Source organism: Sinocyclocheilus rhinocerous, unplaced genomic scaffold (assembly GCF_001515625.1).
Source record: "Sinocyclocheilus rhinocerous isolate Xijiao unplaced genomic scaffold, SAMN03320098_v1.1 scaffold1494, whole genome shotgun sequence".
Lineage (NCBI taxonomy): Eukaryota > Metazoa > Chordata > Actinopteri > Cypriniformes > Cyprinidae > Sinocyclocheilus > Sinocyclocheilus rhinocerous.
Window position 1 is genome coordinate 133,663 of NW_015641023.1, and position 10,385 is coordinate 144,047.

Sequence of the window (10,385 nt, forward strand, 5' to 3'; positions counted from 1 at the left end):
GGTCAATCTCATCCGCTGACCCTCTGCAGCGTCTCATATACAACAGCGCAGCTGCTCTCACATAAACACACAAACACTGGCTGAGTAATAACTAATAAACAGCAGCCGTGATTGATGAAGATCGGTCTCGGCTCAGATTAAACAAGATATCATGCTCTTCTGAGAGACATTTCACTCGAAACCAACTGAATCAGACAGATTTCACATCCGATTCGGTTCAGGGCTGGAAGTGAATCACAATAATGGGCTGGGATTCATTTTTGAGGTTAAAATTTGAAGAAAACAAAAAGTTTTTTTCAATTTCATGCATGAAAAAGACATTATTTAAGGTTTAACTGAACTCAACTGTCGAATTACAACAGAAATATATTACTGTAGTATGCTGAATTATATTTATGAATTATAATAAAACAAGATCAAATTAGATCAAATCAAACAAAATGATAAAAAAAATACTATTATAATAATATTAGAAAATAAGATAAGGTTAAAACTAAGACAACTAAAATAAAATAAAAATGTTATAACATTCTAATAAAATAAGATTAAATTATTTAAAAGAAAAGAAAAAAATGAATAGTAATATTAATAATAAAATTAAGATAAAATATGATTAGTAAAAAATTTAATAAATAAACTAAATAACATTATAAATAAAAAAATTAAAAAGAATAAAAAGAATATAATATTTCATTATAATAAAACAAGATTAAATTAGTTAAAATAAAATTAAATAATTAAGATAAAATTAAATTGGTCAAAATAAAACAAAAAATTTAATTAAATATTCAAATATATTAGAGAATAAACAAAAATAAAATAAAACTGATATAATGTTACATTATAATAAAACAATAAATAAAAATAACGGTGTAAATGGAAAGTGGACTGAGGCCTGTTCAGAACTCAAATGGTCCAAATGAGATCTGAGCTCACTTTAAATCCAGTGAGTGTAAATCAACTTAACAGTTTAGCAAGTACTTCCTGTCACTGTTCTGAAATCAAATATACTGCAAAAGACACTGACCGAAAGCTTCTTTTACACAAATAATCAACCGCAGCACCTTCATGACGACTGAAGGCCTGCGGATAAGCTACCTGATTAACCGCAGCAACATGACAAAACCCATCAGCTCCACCTTTCACAAGCAGCGCCTGTTGTTCTGTCCGCTTCGCTCTTATTCAGCGTTTCAATTAATATTGTGCCGCTGACTGGAGCAGCACTTAAAGCCATAACTCACAGACGGGACGGGCCGGGTCACGCGCTCATTACACAAACCCAGTGAAGATCAGGCTTCTGTCGAGTCAAGGGTACAAACACACACCACGCAGCTGGCTCGCTTCTGATTGGCTGCTGGTGAAACCGCCGGCTGTCAATCAAACGGGGAGCGCAGGTCGAGAAGATGCAAGGAATCGACTGAAGTTTTATTTTATTTTATTTTATTTTATTTTGTTTTGTTTTGTTTTGTTTTGTTTTGTTTTGTTTTGTTTTGTTTTATTTGCAGTGACCCATCCACAAGCTGCAGATAGTTAATTCAGTTTTTATTTTATTTTTTTCTTTATTTTGCATCTCACGTAAATGTAAACTGATTTAAGAACACAATATTTATGACTTTAAGACTCTGCTTCAATGCAAGAGCGTTTTAGGCCTTAGTTTGTGGAAGTTAGACTTTTAAAGACCCGCAGAAACCCTGACTGGTCGATGCACAGAACAAACGCTTGCGACAGCATCTCATGTGAAGCCAGCGTTCACTTCTCAGGACACTCAGTAAATTCTGTGATTTCTCCAAACAGCACACAGACTGCAGCGCAGCCGCCGCTAATAGGATTCTTTAGAGAGGCAGATGGATGGCGAATCCGAGCGGTTTCATCTACTAAAAGACAGCATAAATCACGGGCTGAAGCCGAGGTTATCGCCAGCCTCACGAGAAACCTGCATTAAAGCATTAGTGAAATGAATTCATCTTTCATAAGAGGCTGCAGCCGTATCTGTGATCTACGATAACAAGCAATTTCTCACTACTGAGAAAGCCCTTGATAGACTACACAAATCTGCTGCTTTAAACGGCCCGGCATTATGTGGAGCGCTGCTCTCCGGAGATTCATGAGCGCGTAAATCAATGCATCGCAAACTTTTCTGCCTCTGTTTTCTCTCTTCTGTAAACGTCATTGTTTTCTCATCAGCGTCGTGCGCTGGAAGCCGGCAGCGGCGCGTGAAAGGCCAGCGCGCTGCTTGTGCATATAGTGTGAGAGACGGATGTGAGCGCAGGATCCAGCTGACACACGCTCTTTATTACTACAGCAGATATGCAGTAAACTCACAGCTAGCATGCTCCAAACACAACCAAAACAAGAGTTCATTTAGCTGACTATCAGTGAGCAGTACAAAAACATTTAACCCTAAAACTGACTACATCTGAATACTTTTCATATCAAAAAGTACCAAAGCAGTAAGCTTATTGTGATTATTGGATGGTAGGAGCTACGAATAACGTCGCGTGAAGTTCTGTCCAGCATGAAATTGAGATAGATTAAAAACAAGAAAATAGAAAAATGTGCGCAGAATTTCTGTGCATAACTACTCCAATGTTCCATTGATTTGTGTGTTTCAAACATCTTTAAAGCCAATATAATGCAGATAGATGTATACACAGAAATACAGTAAAAACTGCTGAAATGAAAATCAAAGGCCCCCAATATTGGATATTTAATTTAGTGTTTCTGCAGTAATTCTGACAAAGCTGCTCGTTTTCTGAGAGAAACTGGGAGTGTCACTATATTAATTAACCTCAAGTCCGTTTGTGATTGCAGAAGTTTCAAGAACTGTGTGTTAAATAAAACCAATTGTTATTGAGGAAAACAATATATTGAAATGATTTCATTCAGGATCTCAATTTCAGTTTTCGGTTATTTTATTTTCATTTTATTTTATTATTATTAAATAAGTCATTTTTAAATTATTATATTGTTTTCATTTTATAATTTTCAATTAAATTATTTATTTTAAAATTATTTTTATTTTTAAAATAAATTATTTTTAAATTATTATTCATTTAAATAAGTTATTTTTATTTTCATTTTATTATTAAATAAGTTATTTTTGAATTATTATTTTATTTTAATTTTATTATTTTCAATTAAATTATGTATTAATTAATTTATTTTTAATTAATTATTTATTTTTAAATTAAACCAAATTAAGCAGGGATGCCATATTCAGGGCTGTAATGATTTAAGACCGAAGCACTGAAAAACTCCTATCAGTCAAGCTCTCATCTGGACGTCAGGGAGATGTTTTCCTCTCAATATGAGCCTGAGATTAAAGCATCCAGAGCTTCATGTGAGAAACGTGACTGAAGCAGACACAGCACAGAATGACGCACCTCAGGGAAATAGTCTTGAGGAAACTTCTCCTTCTCCAGCATGGCTGCGCTTGGAAGAGCGTCCGAACACACCTCCTTCCCAACCACCTTCCTGAACTTCTTGGCTGTGTGAAGGAAAACGAGGAGGAATAAAACAGCCCCGATGAACATGCAAACATGCAGAGCGTTCAGAGATGATTATCAGAGGAAGAGCGCTCAGGGCAACTGCGCCACCTACTGCTCACACACACACACACACAAACCAGACACCGCAGGGAGTTTCTTCACATTATATCTGATTTTACGTTCTGATGCACACTGGAATATTGCAATATTTTAAATGAATAAAAATTACAGCCTTTCAAAGCTCAACAGAGAATATAAGAGCATCTTTTCTCTGTGTGTATAGAGAAAGAGAGATGGGGAAACTATTATTTATTTTTGTTAAACTATATAAAATCTCGTTAGTATAACACATTCATTCGGTTGCTGCACTTGAATTTACTTTTGAGTTTTTGTGTAATTCTTGTTATTCTGAAAGATGATTCCCATTACAAAAATCTAGAGATTTTTAAGCATGATGATTATAAATATTTTTACATTTATATCAGCATAATTTAAACAAATATAAAACCAAAAGGAAAAAGAAAAAAAAAAGAGCTTAAATGCATTAAAATTATTTAAAAAAAAATAATAATATTAAGGTAATAAAAATATATACGTATTTATTTATTAAAATAATTTTTAACTACATAAAATCTCATGGCTATAATGCATCTGGATGCTTTTACTTGAGTTTTTGTGCGATTACCACAATAGTAATTTTTACTATAATCATTATTTTTTACATTTATATCGGCATAAATTAATTGCTCATAAATGAATCAGTCACTAACATGATGTTTAAATACTTTAATACTTTTTTTTTTGTTTTTGTGGAAATGCACTTTGCTGTATAAAATAATGTCACAATGGAAAACACTTTAACGCTCCTAAAATGTTCTTTTTCTTTGAATATCTCGTGGGTTTGCGGTGAAATCTGATCTGGCGTGAGATTTGCTCAGGTTTTGTTTGATGGAGAGCGTGATTACGGCCATCATGTGGGAGATATCGTGGTCTTTAAGAGCTCCGGGTTTGAGCGGGGCTAATGCTCACACCGCTGTAATGGGAGTGGCTTTAATTAGTGTGACCTTCGGGACACGCGACCTCTGACCCCCACCGCTGATGAGGTCACCGCTAACTGTCCAATAGCTTGAGTGCACTATTACCACAGGCTGAAATCTCATGAATTAAATCCTAATATTAATAAGCATTACTGTTTCCTATCGGTCACTCCATCTTAGCATGTTTTATGGCTTCTGAAACAACCTTGACCGCGCCGGATCTGATGGGATTGATGGCACGCCGTATTAAAGGGACACACGTACCTTTGAAATCAAACTGCTGGATGTTTTTCAAGGATTCGTGGATGAAGTAGCAACATCCCAGTGCCTGAAAGACAAAGAGAGAGAGAAATTACTCAACACAGAAACGTGTGTTTCCTTCATGTTTCTGTCTTCTTCTGAGCTGAATATGTGCATCTGTCGGATTTCTTCACCTGTTTTGTGAAAATGGTGGTCGACCGATATATCGGCTGATATTTGGCATTTTTATTATCTGGCATTTTTATTATCTGGTGGCTGATATATCGGACTTTTATTTTGAAATAGATTTAATTTCTGCAGTTGTTATGCATGTGTTTTTACTCTTTTTAAATTCAATATTGTGATACCATACATATTGGCTTTACATCGGCCATCAGCTGCCAAGATATCGGTCATCAAAAAAATCCATATCGGTTGACCAATACTTAGTAATGTCACAAATACATCTAAAAACATCATATTGAATCTGTTCTGATTGAATTTCAGCAATTGTTATGCATACGTTTTTAAAATTTTTTAATTAAATATTGTGATTTCATAAATATCGGTCATCGGCCATTAGATATCGGTCATCAAAAAAATCCATATCGGTTGACCAATACTTAGTAATGTCACAAATACATCTAAAAACATCATATTGAATATGTTTTGATAGAATTTCAGCAATTGTTATGCAAACGTTTTTACATTTTTTAAATGAAATATTGTGATATCGGATACATAGGTATCCGATACCAATAGATATCGGCCAACAAAAAAAATGAAAAAATCCATATCGGTTAACCACTACTTAGTAAAGTAGCAAAAATACATCTAAATAAATCTATTTTGAAATAGATTTAATTTCAGCAAATGCTATGCATGTGTTTTTACTTGTTAAAATTAAATTTTTTGATATCTTATATATCGGCTTTATATCGGCCATCAAGATATCGACAACAAAAAACCCATATCAGCCAACCACTACTTAGTAAAGTAGCAAAAACATCGAAAACCAGCTGAAATGAGCACTTTTATTACTGTCGGGTCAATAATGCATCATTGTAGTGAGATTTCCCAGCAGATACGGTCTGTAGAATCAAGTGATGTCAGTCGTGTTTCATAAGTTCATGTGTTTATGTAAAACCCAACACCACAAAAGAGCACAAACTTGCTCTTATGAATATGAAGGAAAGGCCTCTTTTCTTATGTAACGAGTTCACGGCGCTCAAATATAACATGTAAATTATAGCCAGAGCCGATTCTGTCAAAGCGCTCGATCTGAGCCGCTCAAAGCAGCACAGTCAGAGTTTAGCATGACCAAAGATTTACTTCAATAGGATTATATTCTTAATTTTTACCGAACAATCAGACGGTTTCTGTGTCTGTCGACGGCCCAAACAAACGGAGCCCGCAGGCGTAAGGCGCCGGGGATTTGATGCGGTTCACAGTTCACTAACTGCTTTTCTGAGGGGCTTTTGCACCTCCAGTCCTCAAGTTGGACTAAAAAGAGCAAAACCTGCTTCCTGTCCGCTCAGGGCTCAATGCAGCGGCCCAAAACTGTGGGCTAAAGCTCTCAATAGTGTCTAAAGACGCGGAGAGACGCTCAGGAGTCATGGGAGACGGACGTCCCGGCATCAGCGAATACAAACGCTCAGAGAATACAGTTAGGAAGCAAGAAAAGAGCACAATAGAACTGGTTAGAGACGGACTGAATGGCCATCTGACGCTCTCAGGTTCTCACTGCTTCACTGATCTTCACACATATGTGACCCTGGAGCACAAGACCAGTCATAAGGGTCCATTTTTTAAAATTGAGATTTATACATCATAAACTGAAAGCAGAATAAATAATATTTCCATTGATGTATGGTTTGTTAGGATAGGACAATATATGGCTGAGATATTAGCGGCCCGCAATTAATCCATTTGTCCCGCGCAGTGACAGACTCCAAATATTAATTGGAGCCGGACGGCGCTGACACGAAACTCTTATCTTTTAAGCGGCGCTTTACAATGGCCAGTGTCAAGCGTATGTTTGTCACGTCCAGCGTTATTGATTACCTGCCAGATTCACTCCAAATAATTAAAAGTGTATTTTACATATTTATAAAGCGGACTGTCACGGGCGCTACTTAATTTTCCATTAGTAAAATGCACTCTGTTAAATGCGCAGCGCGGGCCGGACGAGGAAATGAGTAATCGCCGTAATTGCAGACAGAAAGACAATAACTGAGCCATAAAGGCAGATTTTATTGGCCGCTCTGACAGCGGAGGTCTCTAACCCGGGTTTGGACCGGACCGAACAGAACCAGGACGATAAGTCAAGTAAACAAGTACATCCTCTATGCAGGGTTATTAGAACTAAAACTACAATTAAAACCATATAAAAAAAAAAATTTCAAAATTAAGTTTCAATAAAATAACATAATATAAATAATAATAACAATATATATATATATATATATATATATAAACTTTGTTTCTCATTTTTGTTTAGTTTAACATTAATACTTGTATTTTTAAAAACTACATAAACATAAAAAAAAAATACCAATATATTTAATTTTAATACAAATTAAAAAATATATATTGTTTTTTTTTTTAAATGTTTATAAAAAATGCACAAATAATTACTAAAACTTAAACTGAAATTATAGTGAAAACAGAAAACATTAAAATAAAATAAAATTCAAAATATTAACAAAAAATTATTTTATTTCAGCTAGTTGCCAGCATCTCATTATTTTTGCATAGTTTTGAATTTACATACTAAAATAACTACATGTAATACATTTAAAAATTAATTAAAACTACATACATGCATATTTTAAAAATAAATTACAAATATATTATCTTTACATTTGTAATAAAAATTACAAAGAAAAAAAATATAAAAAGAAAATCCATTTCAAAACATTAACAAAAACTATAATAGAACTAATAGTAATTAAAACTATATTTATTAGTCTTTAGCCAATGACTAATAACCTTTAGCTTAATAAAATACAAATAACTACATCTAATAAAATACAAAATAATAAAAAATAAACAATTTTCTTTAAATAAAAATATAAATAAATATTTTTAATTTGTAATAAAAATCACTAAAACTAAACTAAAAATAAAGTGAAAACAGAAAAATTAAGTCGAAATAATCAAAAACTGTAATAGAACTAACAGTTATTAAAAATGTAACACCCCACATGAATATTTAGTGCAGGCTTGAGTCAGTCACCATAGTTTTCCTGTAAGATCTGCAGTGAGACGACCTGAAGCACATAGAAAACCATGAATCATCTTCAACATTTGCACTAAAACAATATCATCGCAAGAGTAAAATGCAGCTGAAGGCCTTCAGACGAGACACAGGCTGAGCTCCGCGGCACGAATCCACTGACCTTTCATGGATTTTCTGCGGTGGCTTTGAAAAATGAGCCATAAAGCAAACATAAAAGTGGTCATTTTTCCACAGCGGTCAGACCTTGATTCCTCTGAGAGTGTGACCGGTGTGTGTGAGGATGAGCCACCAGACACTCATCATGTGTGAAGAGAGTCATCACACGTGTGTGTGTGTCACGGCAGATCTCGAGTGTGTGTGTGTGTGTGTGTGTGTGCGTGCGTGCGTGAGTGTGTGTGTGCGTGTGAGTGAAGGAGTGTGTGTGTTTAAAGCTCATTAATATGAAAATGGCGGACCGGGGGTTCATGTCGCTCGGTTTTGAGCGTCTCTGGCTGCTTCTCTCATTATTTTAAAATCTTCCAAAACGCGGCCGGCGCGCTTCAATGATTGATCTGCAAACCGCTGATTGCATTTCCCATTTTTGCAGAAAACGTTACGGATAGATCTAAACAAAGCGTAATTGGCCGATCCGGACCTGCCAACAATCCGGTCCGTTCCCAAGGTTGGCCGCCTCGCTGGGGAAATATCGTGCATTAATTTCATTTAGCCTCCCTCCCGACATCCAACAGTGGAAGTTAATTAAATTGCTTGTCCATTGTGTTCATCCACTTACAAAGTTAATGATATTGTGCGGCGGATTAAAGAGCATTTTATAAAGCGCGCTGGATGAGAGCTGGCAGACTCTACAAGGGCCGCTTGAACCCTGTCCGTCCCCGGGGCCCGATGCTCCTGTAATTAGCGGTGAAATGGATGCTTCCGTTTGCCAAACTCCTGCCAAGATCATCATTGAGCGGCATAGCCTCTAACCCGCTCGCTCACCGCGTCTAACGCAATAAAACCATCACGCCAATGACATTCAGCAGCAACAACACACACACGGACCCGAGACTCCCATCCGGAAAACACACGATCCAGTCAGAAACGTGGAACTTACTGGACAATGTCACGGAGCTTGGGGAATTTTGGATGAATAAATCAAAAGTAGGGCTGAACACCTCATCAAAGTGCAATATGAACTAGTGTTGCTGAATATTAAAGTGCAAAAAGAAAAATCTTCATTTCATAAATCCACAGAAACTTGAAGGTCTTCACAGCAATACACAGTCAAAAAAAAAGATTGGCTTAACTTGAAGAAATTGTGACATTACAATTGTACAGTAGAATGTGCTTCTCAAAATAATGATAATAACAATAATAAAACTTCATTATTTTAAGGAATAATCACACAATTTCCTTCTATGTTTCAATTTTAACAGTAAACCTCTGCTGTGCAACACTTTGTTTGCTAAAAAAACAAAACAAGGATTTGTGTAATTTTCATTTGATTAAAAGATGAATTAGACCGTTAAAGTTTCATGACTTCATTTGATTGACAGAAAAATGTAACTACACAACAGATTTTCTTTAAAAAAGAAAAAAAAAGAACGGGGCCCGATTACTGAAAAAAATTCAAATAAATAATAATAATAATCATTTGTTTTATGAATTCAGTTGATTAGACAGTCTTTTTTAATTATTAAAATTTCATTAAACCATTTCAATGGAATCCAGAAAATTATAAACAGAAAACACAGTACTTGGCAAAAAAATAAAATAATTGAGAGACAATAAAATTTCATAGGGACCTAAAAATGTAATTTTTCTTTAACTTGAATAAATTGTTGAATTGTCTGTTTCATGATTTCAATGAATTATTCTAAAATCACTATTCCTAAAACTTGACCATTAAAACACAGTCAAGAAAAATTAAAATAGAAAAATAATTGGAATCATGAAAAATTAAAACAGAAAAAAAAATGGAATTTGGAAAAAATAAAACATTTCATAGAGCCCTAAAATGTAATTTTTGTTCAACTTTTTTTTACATTTATGTTAAAGTGTAAGTTTCACGATTTCAATTAATTATACATGCTTTTTGATTACTAATATTTAACTAAGACAAAAAAATAATAATTTTAAGAAAAAAAATCATAATCCAGAAAATTTTAAATGAAAATTTAAAAAAAACAAAAAAACAATAATAAAACAGAATTTGGGGAGAAAAAAATTCATAAGGCCCTAAAAATGCAATTTTTGTTAAAATTTCATATAGCAAATTTTAATTTCATAATTGGACATTTCAAATGCTTTTTGAGGGGGGTGAGGAAGAATTAGGGAAAAAAATTAAAAAATAAAACAGAATATGGGGGGAAACAATAAAATTGAATTGGGGGGGGTTGA

At 34.3% G+C, this 10,385-nt stretch overlaps 1 protein-coding gene across 1 annotated transcript in view; it reads right to left on the bottom strand.

Moving 5' to 3' along the window:
- LOC107754011 (type I inositol 1,4,5-trisphosphate 5-phosphatase) overlaps positions 1–10,385 on the bottom strand; it is a 150,570-nt gene that overhangs the window by 58,976 nt on the left and 81,209 nt on the right. The window contains exons 5-6 of the mRNA XM_016570312.1: positions 4,790–4,853; positions 3,384–3,487 (exon numbers count right to left, since the gene is read on the bottom strand). Coding sequence (XP_016425798.1) covers positions 3,384–3,487; positions 4,790–4,853 — 168 coding nt within the window. The remainder of the gene's footprint in view (positions 1–3,383; positions 3,488–4,789; positions 4,854–10,385) is intronic.